Source organism: Gallus gallus, chromosome 10 (assembly GCF_016699485.2).
Source record: "Gallus gallus isolate bGalGal1 chromosome 10, bGalGal1.mat.broiler.GRCg7b, whole genome shotgun sequence".
NCBI classification, from domain to species: domain Eukaryota; kingdom Metazoa; phylum Chordata; class Aves; order Galliformes; family Phasianidae; genus Gallus; species Gallus gallus.
In genome coordinates, this window is record NC_052541.1 from 3,306,620 (window position 1) to 3,320,247 (window position 13,628).

Below are 13,628 nucleotides of genomic sequence, written 5' to 3' on the forward strand. Positions count from 1 at the left end.
GAAATGAATAGAAGAGGTGGCTTATAACAAATGGGGCCACAGTCATGGTGTTTGTATTTATCACCTGTCTTCACGTGTAGCTGATTTCAGGAGGCTACATTTCAAGTTATTTAGTCTTACTGCTTGGAAATAGTACTCAGAAAAGATTTCAGGGAAAAAATATATTTTTCATAGGAAAGCTATTATTTTTTAAGTGAAAGATGTGTGAATCCAAGCTGATGATAATAATAAAAAAGCCCTCATATTTACAACATCTGAAAGAAGTGCTCTCTTGGTGACCGTTGATGATTTGCTTCGTGCCAGGCAACATTTACTGCTTGCAATTTTCAGATAGATTTTTCAGCCTCCTCCTTCAGCAGTCCTGATGTCAGTTATTTACATTTCAGCAAAATGTTTGTCATAAGTTTCAAATACAAGGGGACTGCAGGCAGGCGGTGTTTATGCCCTTGTAAAGGCTGTCAGAAATGGCTGGCTTCAGCAACGCAAGGCTGCCTGTTTATGTTGGGTTCTCTAAACTGTCAGGACCACTGGGGATGGTGACCATCGCCAGCGTGAGGATTCACAGGCCAGTTTCTGGAAGGTACATTGAACTGGCCATCTTGCTAGTCCTCTTGTGGGTCCCCCCCCCCCCCCCTCCTATAATATAAACTCTGAATCACCAGAAACTGAAACAGTAAAAGGGAAAGCTGCTGCAGAATAGATGTGAGGAGCAAAAGCAGCGTGAGGTGGAACACATGGAAGCTTTTGTACGGTTTCTGATAGATTACTTGAAATGTCTCAGTGAAAATTAAAAGTTACCCCTGTATGTGTGTATACCTATGTGTTTGTGTAGAGGAAACAGATTTTTGGAAGAAAATACTCCAAAATGTTTCATATGTGGGGTAGAGCATGACAACACAGAACTGCGATTCCCAGTCCCTTGCACACTTGATTCTGGTGATGCTACAGTGAAGTGCTGCAGCACTGAGGCTCCTGCCTGTTTCTAGTCCAGTAGAGTAGTGTAGCTGTCAAAGAGAGGATTAAAAGACACTGAATTTAATGGCTGAATTTTATTTTTCAGAAGTGTATAAAAGTCTGGACTGGCTGAAAAGATGATATATGTTGAAGCTCTTCTGAACTACTGATTCTATTCAAACTGAATATGGTATGATTGCCCCACATAACCACTGAATAAGCTTTAGACGAGGTACTGTAATTTCATGGCAAACTCTTGAAGGACAGTGGAGCTCCTGGTCTGAGCAGGGGTAACATCATGAGGTCAGGTACTCTGTGCAAGATGATATGATTGGAAAATCAGCCTAGCTTTAGAGCACATGAGCTGCAGAGTGGTGTTTGTCACTGCTGTGCCATCACTGAAGAAAACCATCAAGTGTGAATTGGAAGTAGCAAATCATAAACCTGATGTTTTACTTACAATGAAATGATTGGGGTTTAGCTTAGTTCTGTTAGTTAGGCTGCATAGAGGCAAGGATGATTAATATCTTTGAAAAAAGCAGCGTTAGAAGAGGAGGCAATGATTCATTAATCTCTACAGAATTAATAATTCTTGCCTTTGGAGCATCAGAGGGTCAGGCAGGAATAAAATGATGGTGGCAAAATTCAGCAGTCCTAAAATAAATGGTGATAGTTTTTTTTTCTCTACGTGAAAATGTTTTGGTTAGCGAAAAAGAAAGAGGTGAAGAAGGAAGGACGATAATAGATGAGTTTTGGAGTTGGGTAAGTAGAATAGGATTATAGATTGCTCGTTTCAATGCAGAGCATTTCTGTAGACAGGCTACAGACACCCGTTATATTGAGGTTAAGGTAAGAGCACCTCTGGGAGAGACCCTGTGTACAGTCCCTGGTTTCAATGAGGGTTATTGAAGCCATGGGAGCTGTCAACTGGTCAGTCACCTTCTTAATAAATCAGAAAAAGCATGATAAGACATTGCATATGGAAAAGGGTGAAGACTACTATCCCGAAGTCACAGCTTTCCCCAGCTTGTAGCCCCAAATCCGTGTCACTATTTGGTGGTCTCAAACCCACATACGCCACAGACAGGGGCCCAGTGCCACCCATGCACAACTTGCTCAGCCAGCTGCTGTCTGCTTCGTGACTGCTTTGTCTCTTAGTGCAAAAGTTAGTCAACCTCCCATGTTTGATCTTTACTGCAGTAGCATAAAGCTTGGTCAAAGTATTGAACTTTTATAGGTGGTTTTGTGATTAGGAGGTATTTGTGTTCTCCTTGAGGAGGCCATCTCTTTGATGCAGTGCTTTGTTTTCCAGTTTACTTAATATTTCCCATTTCTCCACTAGAGGACACTACTGGCAGAAAGAACAGCACGTCCTTTCAATCCCCGCTAGTAATGCAATGCTGTTTGGAACTAAAAATGCATACCTGAGATTTTAATTTGGTTAATACTGATGAGACCCCTGGGGCCAGAGGTGTAACCTGCTGAGCTGAATTGCCTGTTAATGTTGGAAGTGTTTTGTCTTTCCCTATGGCTATCTTCAAAACAGGACACCCAGCACTGTGCCATCGGTATCAGACAGCCAGGTCCCCCTGCAGCAGCACACCCCAACTGCACTGCAGCAGCCCCCACTGCTTCTGCTGCACGTTGTGCACAGGTGGGCTCAGAAGTTCCACAGCCCCCTCTCCTGCTGTTTGCAGCTCCAGGTCTCCTGGCTGTGATGCATAGGGTGTTTATGTAGGTAAGCAGTCTATAGCCTGTGAGGATGTGAACGTGCCATCAACTTTATCGAGCGTTCATGCAAGATTACTGATGTACACGGTGTATGCATATTATAAATGTAACACACAAACATGGACATGCCCACAGTTAAACAGGTATATTTAGAAGCTGCTGTTGGCTGAGTTAGCAGTATGGTAAGCTGACCTCGTGCAGCACAGGGCTGCAGCAGGCTGACTTCTGTCTGGCCAAGCCTGTGCCCAGGCTGGGAGCCACTGCTGCCCCCAGCCCCACTGCTGAGCCTCGTCTCTAACTGCACAGCACTGTAGCATGGCTGTTGTGTCATAACCTCACAGGTGTAATGAGTGTCTGCTGGCTCTGAGCCGTATGCAGATTTTAATATTAGGCTCTTTGCTTTCAACCAAAAGCCTTCTTTTATACTGGGCAGTGAGCGTTCGGTGGCCACCATGTTTAACAAATAAATGCTACCTTAATTCTTTCTTTGCTTTTCTCCAAGTTATGGAGTTTTGTTCTTAATGGAAGTAATAGCTATCCTTACTTTTATAGATGATCAGGAGTTTAAACATTAAGCTTCATTTTGGCTAAATGTATGGTGTGTTCTGTATAGAGAATGGATTAAATTTTTTCTTTTTTTTAAAGAAAAACAGCACAGATTAAGTATCTATAACAGCTTTTTTTGTATAATTCATAACTGTATTGTACTTGTAGCATCCACATGTTTTCTTCAGGTAGTGTTTTTGGAAGCTGAACTTACTGGAATGTTATGTTTGTGAGAAGTGGCACGCTGCAGTAACTGAAGCGAGGATGGGCTTAGAAACCCAGAAGAGCAGATTATTTTGTGGTGCCATCAGACAGAAAAGCAGTTGGCTCTTCTCCCTCTACCCCCTTCTATCTTACGATGGATACCAAAGTTGTTGGTGCTGTGATCAAGAACACTAAATTAATGTTGCTCTTAATGGCTCTGGAGGAGACATGTTTCTTGATTCTGATTTGTCTTAACAGTGATTTTTGTGTCACTCTTTATCAGTAGGATCCTCCTTTCTGTCCCATAGGCATTCACCAAAACCACAGCGATAGCAACTGCTCAGTATAAGGGAAGTTCCTTAGGCTTTGGATTTGTACTGGCGAGGAGGAAGGAAGCACTGAGACTTGCCTTTAGTTTTATTGTTACAAAATCACAGGCGGACGTGGCTCTTTTTGCTGACTCTGAAATGTCATTTCTTGAAACCTGTGAAGTCTGCTTGACTGCAGGTATTTAACAGAGAGGATATTGACCTCTGATTTGTCGCTTTCAGACACAAAATGGGTTCCTCACATGGGGCTGGGAGCACTGAGCAGCAGTGTGCCCCATGCCTTGCAGGGTGTGCGTGTCTGCGGCCGTGGGTTGTAAAGCCTTCGTATTAACTTTGGACACTGCTGCAGTAGCAAGTTCCAGCCTGCTGGGATGCCAGGGGAAGAGAAGCCATTAATCATATTTAAAGCTGAACTGCAAGAGTTGAAGAATTATTTGAAGTCAAAATCCGAAGTTTATGAAGTTTATAAAATGTTAAAGCTTAAACACAGGTCTTTTTTAGAGGCTCCATCTAGGATTCAGGTCCTTGGCTCTCTGTATTGTACCACCAAAAATCCTAATAATTGTGTGAATACAGAACATAAGGAGTTCTGTATGTATGCTTCCTTTGCTTAAGAGTGTTAATCAAGATTATAACTGTTCTTATAAAGTATAGAACCTGAGCTGAAAGCACTAACTCAGAAACTGATCAAACGTATATAACTAATGGAGGTGTAGCAGCCCTGTTCAACACTGATCGGGTGCTGTAGACCCTGTAACTGCAAAAATTAGGGTTGCATGCTGCTGTGAAACATGGCATGGAAAGGGTGGGTGGTATTCAGAGGCTGGTGGGCAGCATGCTGTCTCCTGACTGTCTTCATTCCACCTGGCACAAACCACTGCTGCAGTTAGGAAGGTCCCCTGCTCCAGCTGGGGGTGGGCAGGGGAGTAATGCCATGGTGGCTGTTGGTTCAAGAGCAAGCTGTGTGCAAACGCAGGAGGGGCTCTTTGGACACCCGGACTGTTTCTACCCAGCCAGGCATTCCCTGTCACTGCCAGGAGAAAGTCAATAGGTCAGATGTGTGCTGCCTTGTGCAAGTTGGACCAGGTAGCTTTATATCATCAATAATTTGTTTGCCCAGAGTTTCTGTAATCTGTGGATTAACCTTTTTCTCAAGATGAACATATAAATAGGAACTTGTTACTAGAGGTCAGCCACAGACTATTTTTTAACGTGTTGGCTGGAAATGGTATTACAAGGCAAGTTCAGTTCACAGATAAGCTCTGCAGTGTTCTTATTCCAAGATTATTGGGAGGGTGATTTGCTGTGCACAGCGTGCCTTTAAACTGCTGCGTTGATTTCTGGTTCCGTGGGATGTAGATGCAAGTTGTTAGGTGCCAGCACACTTATCTGCATTAGTTGTGGCCTTTTGCTGTCCAGTCTGGGTTTTTTTCCTTGCATGTCAGTTTCTACTGGAGCAAATATAATGGATATATATACGTTCCAAATTATGCACAGTCAGTCCTTCATTAAGCATTTACAGGACAAGAGAGAGATTTCTGATATTACAAAAGCAGAGTAAATGATCACAGTTGGTAATTTTCTTTGCATTGTATTTTTCTGTACATTGGACTTGGCTGCCCGTGGTAGTGGCACCCAGTCCAGTTGCACTAGAGCAAGGTGCAGGCATTGCACTGAGCCTATGGTAGTAAGAAAATGCCCTATGCAGGCACATTTCTGCTAATGAGCAGGTGCCAATTTAGGTAAAGATCATAGTAAAATAATTATTTTTTTTCTTGTTATAGGTTTTGGAGGTTTTATTTTATTTAATTGGCTGGTATACGTTCACATTTGCCAGTATTTTGAAAACTTCATTTCTGATATGAACCCACATCACCTATGATGTCCTTTGTTGCTCACCGTGTCCTTTGTTGGATGCTCTCGCTTGAAATACTTTTCAAAGCCCCATCTACACTGCAGTCTTTTATTACTGTCTTATGGATGGGGTAATGAGCAAACAGTCCAAGAGGTTACGAGGGAGTACCCAAGGCAATCATTGTGAAAGCTGTGTTTAGGATTCAAGTGTTCTTGACTGCCCTGCAGGTCTTCCAACGAACTGCCACAGCTCCCGCTCGATATATCATCTCCCCTGTAATTTTAATATCTTTAGTTCTGCTGGATTGTGCCAGTTTTCACAGGTTTAAGTTTGGCTGAAATCAGTGCTGCTATCTTGTGGCTGAAAGCTTTCAGTAGTGAAACATCAGCCAGGATTTAACGGTGAATCAGTGATGCCAGAAATCTGCAGCTTTTCTGTTCCCTGGACTGCTTCCGTTCCAAAACCTTGCTGGGAGAGAAGAGGACAAAATGGTGTAGTGGGACTTTCAGTATGTTTGTTTGGGAACTTCAGTTTGTGAAGTTATTCTGAAAAAGGCAGAATAGTCTCAGCAGATGAAGGAGATCTGGGGTTGTCACTGGCTTTAGAGAATTAAACCCTTATCCTTGTGTTTTTTTTAATTGATGCACATGTGAGGTGTCTGGTTATTTATAAACTTCTTTTTAGTAAGCACAAGTGGTGTAATGCTTAGTACTGTCTTAATATTTACAAGGACATGTCTTATTTTCACAAACAACAGTGTCTTCCTGTTAAGACTACTTGAAATGAGCAAAAGCAGCTAAGCAGATGATGTGGAGCTCACTGGTTTGCATTTACCTGTCTGCTTTAAGGCTTTCACTGAGTTTTGAAAGTTCACAAACAGGACTGTGAGGGTTCATGCTATTCAGTAGGATAATGCAGTAATTTGGTAAAGAGCCCTACTCGGTGTGGTTTACCTTACAGTGTGGGCAGATGTTTGGAAACATGAGTGTGAATTAAAGAATGTCCATAGGCACAAGTTAAATGGCATGTCATGCACACATATGTCCTGTGGAGGACTTGTGGGTCTTGATGGACATGAGCTAGCAGTGTGCTCCTGCAGCCTGGAAGGCCAATGATATCCTGGGCTGCATCAACACGGGGGTGGCAGCAGGGACAGGGAGGGGATTGTCCCCCTCTGCTCTGCCCTTTTAAGGCCCCATCTGGTGCTCTGCATCCAGGCCTGGGGCCCCCCAGCTCAAGAAGGATGTGGAGCTGTTAGAGCAGGTCCAGAGGAGGGCCACAAAGATGATCAGAGGGCTGGAGCACCTGTCTTGTTCAGCTTGGAGAAGAGGAGGCTCCAGAGAAACCTCACCAAGGCCTTCAAGTACTTGAAGGGAGCATATAGGCAGGAGGGAGACTGACGTTTTACGTTGTCTGACAGTGACAGGACAAGGAGGAATGCCTTAAAAGAGAAGAGATTTAGGTTAAGAAGAGATGTTTTACTCAGAGGTTGATGAGGCTCTGGCACAGGCTGCCCACAGAGCTTGTGGATGCTCTATCCCTGGAGGCATTGAAGACCAGGTTGGATGGCATCCTGATCTAGTAGCTCTGCCCGTGGCAGTGGGGTTGAAACTAGATGATCTTAATGGTCCCCTCCAACCTAAGCTATTCTATTATCCCAAATATATGCAAAGTTGTTGCAGTTTATATAACTTACTAATTAAAAAAAAAAAAGGCTTAGAGAGTGGACAGTAAGTTCTGCAGGGGAAGTCTATAAGTACCAAGGGGAGTGAAACCCCTTCTGCAAGGTACCACCCATTTACCTACCTGTCATCTCAGGCACTGCACAGATGGTAGGTGAGCAGCCTCACCTGGCTGAGACCACTGGGATTGGTTTGTATGGAAACAGAAACCAGAGGAGCTACCTTATCTGTAAGGCTTCAGAATCGGTTTAGCTTTGTGGGATAAGGTGTGAAGGAGCGTTACTCAAACCATCCTTACTGTGGCCTTGCTTGGTGTTACCTGAAGAGCTTGAATCCCTTAACTCATAGGCAGTTTGTGAGGGAGGAGTTGGTACAAATGCACAATAGATATGTCCTTAATGTGATTGAATACTGCTCCCCAATGGTATGCAAATGGTACTGAGCCACTCATACTAGAATCCTGCACCTAGCTTGTTTTACACCATTTTCCCATTGACATACAGTGTTTGATACTCTGTAAGTTGAGTCACTTGTTTGAAAACCACATTTTCAAGAGAAATGAGGTATTATAGTATGGATTTCACTAGAGAGGAATATTGCAGGGAACAAAACTGTTTATCACTCTCCAGTGACTGTGCATAATTTGTTTCTGGAGGACAAATACGAGACTGTATGCTTTCTACACTCATCTCATCCTGTCAGTGGTTTTGTATGTGCATGCAGACATTGTTAGGTATTTATATAAAGGGAAGGGGGGAAAAAAGAGGGGATATCCAGCCCAAGCTTCAGCTGTCAAGTTTATTTTTCAAAGGCAGCTTTGAACTGCATTTCTGAGCCTCTGGCGTTTTAGATAGAATCTTCAAACACAGGTAAAAGGAAAGAGCATTCTGAAGATGGATTTCAGTTCTATTTTACTAATTAGTTACTACTTCTCCCTTGAGTGAACAATTCAACAAGTGCAGAATACTCATGCCAGATCAGTGGGTTCTTTCAGAAATATAAGTGAGAAAGCATCAAAGGGTTTGGGTTTGATTCAGAAATGCTTCCTAAATAACAATTTTAGCTCGTGCTCTTTAAAAAGGCTTTTCCACGTTCTCCATTCAGTTTTGCATTCAAATCTAGCTGCTGGGAGTGGCAGAACACATTCTCATAGCTGGGGAGGGAAAATATTAATCCATGTCAGGATATTGATTGTGGAGGTTTGTCCAAGAGGAGTTGGTTTGCCCAGCAGTGCTTTTATAGTTTCACATGCAAGTGCTGCTATTCATACTGTAAAGTACTGCAGTTACATAGAACAGAGATGTTAAAGCTGACGTGAAATCATTAAAGCTCTTCACCATTTCTGATTCTCCTCTATGTATTAAATAATAGGAGTGCTTTAGCAGAAGAAATGTATGGAAGTGAGTACTTTGGTGCAGGACATTGGATTTCACCCAATAACTCTTGCACCAAATGAATAAATTACGATCTAACTAGGATCATATTTTTCTAGGAGATAATCAGGTTTGATTTAAAAACTTCAAATGATTGAGTGTCGACTATATCCTTAGTATATTATGGTAGTCATTAATTACTCTTGGCATTAAAAAAATCACCTTCTTACCTGAATTCATGCCTTCTCAGCTTCTGCATGTTATGAGAAACCGTCTTCCCCTTCAGGTACTTCCATCCTGAGATCCAGTTGTGTTTTTGTTTTCCCTGCCACTCACTGACTTGTGAGGCAGGTTGCTCTGACCTCCAGGCTTCTTTGACAAACTACCCAGTTTGCCCAGCAGCCCGTGTGAAGCAGGAATTGGGGGAGCGTTCTGGCCTTGCTTCTGTGTGTAGCCATCAAAAAGCGTTGGTGGCTGTTGCTCCTGTATGTCAATCAGTAGCCTGCTGACTTCTGTAAGTTACTCAGAGATTTCTCCCATTTTGATTTTATTTCAGAGCCATGCAGTTTATACTGTCTAGCTTCGTTGACGCACAAGGCCAAACCCAGCAAAGTACCAGCACGGGTTGCTTGGCCCTGTTGTGTATTCTTATGTTGCCTGTGTATCTGAGCAGGGTGGTTGGGTGTGATGAGGAATATATGTCAACAACTTGTGTTTATTTTTCTTTACTAAATGTCAGGAGATGAAGTTATTATTTTGAACTTTGTATTCAGCCTGCTCGTTTTCGAATTTGCCAAACCTGCTGGCATCATTGGGTAAGTGGTTCTTCTGAAGGTGCCACAGATGCCAAACCCTGATAAAATCTGCCCTGTCTTGCTAATGAACACACAGTTAGTTGTTCCCCATCTGCTGCCTCTGTCTGAAAGGTTAGGAAGCCCTTCCTTCGTGATCACAAAGGACATAATTATTGTCTGTAGAGGAGTCAAGTACAAAGACGGTTCATCCAGCCTGACCGCTGCTACACTGCAGGCCACCAAAGATTAACAGCTGCTTCTCCTTTGATTAGGTTAGGTAATAACAGTTACTTTAGTTAATAATTGGATGGATTCCCAGGCCATGTAATTCAGGTTTAGGCTGTCATTTTTTGCTGGCATGTTGCTGAGCTGTATTATTGGAACGGAGCCTGTAATCCTATTAGTCAGTTGTCACTCAAGCCATAGGAGAGGAGAAGAGGAATTCAAATCCATTAAGGTGTTGTAACAGGTAGGAAAATAAGTCAGCCATGCTCGCTCGGTATGCAGGGAGCTTTCCTGACTGTTTGACAACATTAAAAACTAAGATGAATTTTAGTAGTTGGCTGACATGCTTAGTTATTAGTTAATCCTAAAGATTGTTACATTGTGTTTACGGTTATTTCTGTTGTTTGCCACCTGTGCATTAGTGTGCATGCCTTCTGCTGAAGGGATGCATAGCAAGTATGCTGTTGTGTCAAAGTTGGTTGCCACGTACTTTAAATGACAAGTGCACGAGGATCCAAAAAACTACAAATTCGTACTTACCATCACTTCAGCTGTCAGCTTTCTTCCTGTACAAACCAGGCTGCTGTATTTCACACTGATGGAGACTTCTGAAAAGCAAGGAAAACAAGATTCCTTTTTCTTACATTAGTTTTGAGCTCTGAAACTCATCGTTGGCTCTGAAGGCCTCATCTCCGTTGCTATTTCTGTAATGATTAAGACAAATTTAGGTGGCATCTTTTGTGCCTCTTCCTCTCTCTGTTAAGAAATGCTTGGATGACAGCAATAATAATTTTTCCCTTTGTGGTTTCTCTGCCTCATTCTCCTGCATGTGGCTGGGTAACGTGAGAGCTTTGACATCCTTCTGGACCTACGATTGAGATGTCTGAAAATGGTTTTGGAAATAGTTGTATTTCTGAAAATATGCAAGGCCAAAAAGTTCCATTGTTAAAAATCAACAAATGTGTGGGGTTTTCTTCTGCTCAACAAACATGAGGCCCATTGCATTGATTGCTTTGCTAAATAAACCTCCCACTTAAGTATGCAGGCGCTCTCAAAGAGCTGCTTCTTTAGTGAAGTTGAGACAGTTTTCCTGAGTGTTTAGCTAAGTAATTCCTGAGGTGAAGTTAGAAGTTGGGAGCATTCTTTCAGGCAGCAGAGGTGTGCAATACTGGTTTGTGCTCTTCCCAAATAGGGACTTAATGTTATCTCCCAACAGGATCCGTCATTTTTCATACTGAGATCCTGCTTGACCTGCTCTGTGCCTTTGGTGCTACAAAAGTGAAAGCTGTAATTATCCCAATAGGTCTTTCATTCAAACACAGGCACAGTACTGTGTTTTGTTGTACAGGTCAGTGGTAATACAAGATAACGCAGAGCAATAGAATCATAGACTCATGGAATGGCCTGGGTTGAAAAGGACCACAGTGCTCACCCAGTTCCAACCCCCTGCTATGTGCAGGGTCACCAACCAGCAGACCAGGCTGCCCAGAGCCACATCCAGCCTGGCCTTGAGTGCCTCCAGGGATGGGGCATCCACAGCCTCCTTGAGCAACCTGTTCAGTGCGTCACCACCGTCTGGGGGAAAAACTTCCTCCTAATATCCAACCTAAACCTCCCCTGTCCCAGTTTAAAACCATTCCCCCTTGTCCTGTCACCATCCACCCTTGTAAACAGCCATTCCCCCCTCCTGTTTATATGCTCCCTTCAAGTACTGGAAGGCCACAATGAGACCTCCCTGGAGCCTTCTCTTCTCCAAGCTGAACAATCCCAGTTCCCTCAACCTTTCCTCATAGGAGAGGTGCTCCAGCCCCCTGATCATCTTAGTGGCACTCCTCTGGAACCACTCTAAGAGCTCCACATCCTTCCTATACTGGGGGCTGTAGGCCTAGATGCAGTACTGCAGATAGTAGATGAGCATCAATTAGGAACATGTGCAGACTGTAAGAATGATGGCAGGATGGCATTTTGGTGTAAAATTCCATTAAGTGGAAGAGCAAAGAGGACACCTAGAGTAAGAAGCTAATCTGTAATGCTAGGACTACATACAGAATTAGTTTACAAGGTATCTGTTTAAAAGCAACACCATAAACCTGATGAATGCAGAATGAACCAAAAGCAAATGTGATACTTCAAATCCAAGAGCATTGATGAATTCAGGTGTATTTCAATAAGGTGCAAGCAGTGGATTAGACAGAAGATCTGGAAGGGTAATAATTTTGAGTTGCTGTCACTTGCTAAGCACCTGACTGGAAAAAAAGAGAGAACCTGCACCAATCTTTTAAGTGACATTTTCAATCTCAGGTGGTTTCCCATAACTGAAGCATTACCAAAATGATGTCCTTTTTTTTTTTTTTTTTTAAACCTGATTCCCAAACTCCAGGCAATTAATTTGAGAAGGCAAAAGAGCTAACCAACTTGTATCCTCAACAGCAACTGTCAGAGAGCATTTCTGGTAACTGGCACTCTGCCTGGTGATGCTGCCAGGCTTTCGTCCAGACAAGGGACTGAATTTGCAGGGTTCCCATGCTTTGAAAGACGTAACTGGATTTCATCAACGTAATGATGGGACTCATGTGTTACAGTGATCTGCGTAAGCAATTTTATGCATACGTAGACCACATCAGGGAAGGAGCCTGGAGGTAGTTTCCTCTTGGAAAAGTATGTAAGAAAGAGGAAATACCCATCTAGAAATGGTCCATATTTGCTTAATCATATAAAGCATTACAGTATAGCTACAGAGAGAACAGCAACAGGTAAAGATTGACTTCTATGAAATCTCTACAACAGTACTGTACAACAGTAAGTGTTACCTAAGTACGATATGTGGTATATATGTATTGTCTTTGAGACCATAAGATGAGAATTCCTGCTCCTGTGCCTTCTGAAGAACGTTCTTCCCTGTGTACTGGCATTTCACTGCTCTTTTGCAGAGGTGTTCATCGTGATAAATGCATTTATTAAAGATTTCCTGTGTGGACACACTCAAGGCAGTTGTCTTCTAGGCATCTGGCTTATGCATGAGTTTTCTAACCATTTCTGTTGGTTCTCTCCTGTGATTGTGTTTCTGTAGAACACAGCAGACCAGATAGCATTTCGGGCTGCAGGAGGACTGACTGCCCTCGAGCATGTTCTTCAAGCAACGACTGCTCCCACCAACCTGAACGCAGCTTCACGGATTCCTTTTAAGTATGTTTGGTCCTTCTCTTGTCACTTAGTGTTGCTGGAATACTCATTTAACATCTGCTTCACTGCTTCTGCTTCCTTCTTACAGTGTTCAGAGAAAAAGTCATGCTCTATTTTGTGCTGCCATGAAAGGTGAAAGACATTTCCACTTAACCTCTGGTTTTCAGACTAGGGCTTCTCATTCACTGTACTCTGAGACTTTTAAGGTGAAGCAGTTGTTCTAAGATACTGCTAGCTGCAAGGGTTTCTACAAACAAGTAAATCCAAATTCTTGTGGATTAGAGGAATTACTCTTCATAGCACGGAAGAGTAAAAGGGTTGAAATGTCTAATCCCTAAAAATTCCATTTGTGCTATGAGAGAGTTAAGGGTGCTTCTTGTACAAGAGCAACCAAGCCTAGAATGTTCTGGTGTGTGTATCATTGTTGTAATTTCTTTGTAGATTTATATTGATATTTAATAATTGGGATGTAAGCACTGCGTTGTGTGGTTTTGGATCTTTAATGACCATTAATATATTATGGGCCAGACATGAAGTGCTAGGAAAGAGCACCTAGGAAAAAAATGTGCTTTTAATATCTTAAGTTTGCTCTTCAAAGCGAATAAAATTCCTACATTCCCTGTAATTCGTGCAGAATGCACTTCCTGCAAGTCCACCCAGTTCCTCTGATCCTGAATTGGTGTTACAGTGCTCAGCAGCAGCTGGGAGAATGAAAAATACTACTCAATCTGTAAGGAAGCATTTAAAAAACA

General features: G+C 42.7%; 1 protein-coding gene across 6 annotated transcripts in view; it reads left to right on the forward strand.

Annotated features, from left to right (window-relative positions):
- SCAPER (S-phase cyclin A associated protein in the ER) overlaps positions 1–13,628 on the forward strand; it is a 142,287-nt gene that overhangs the window by 77,501 nt on the left and 51,158 nt on the right. For all 6 annotated transcript variants that reach the window (XM_040706979.2, XM_025154119.3, XM_040706980.2 and 3 more), the window contains exon 24: positions 12,764–12,879. In XM_040706979.2, the coding sequence (XP_040562913.1) occupies positions 12,764–12,879 (116 nt within the window). The remainder of the gene's footprint in view (positions 1–12,763; positions 12,880–13,628) is intronic.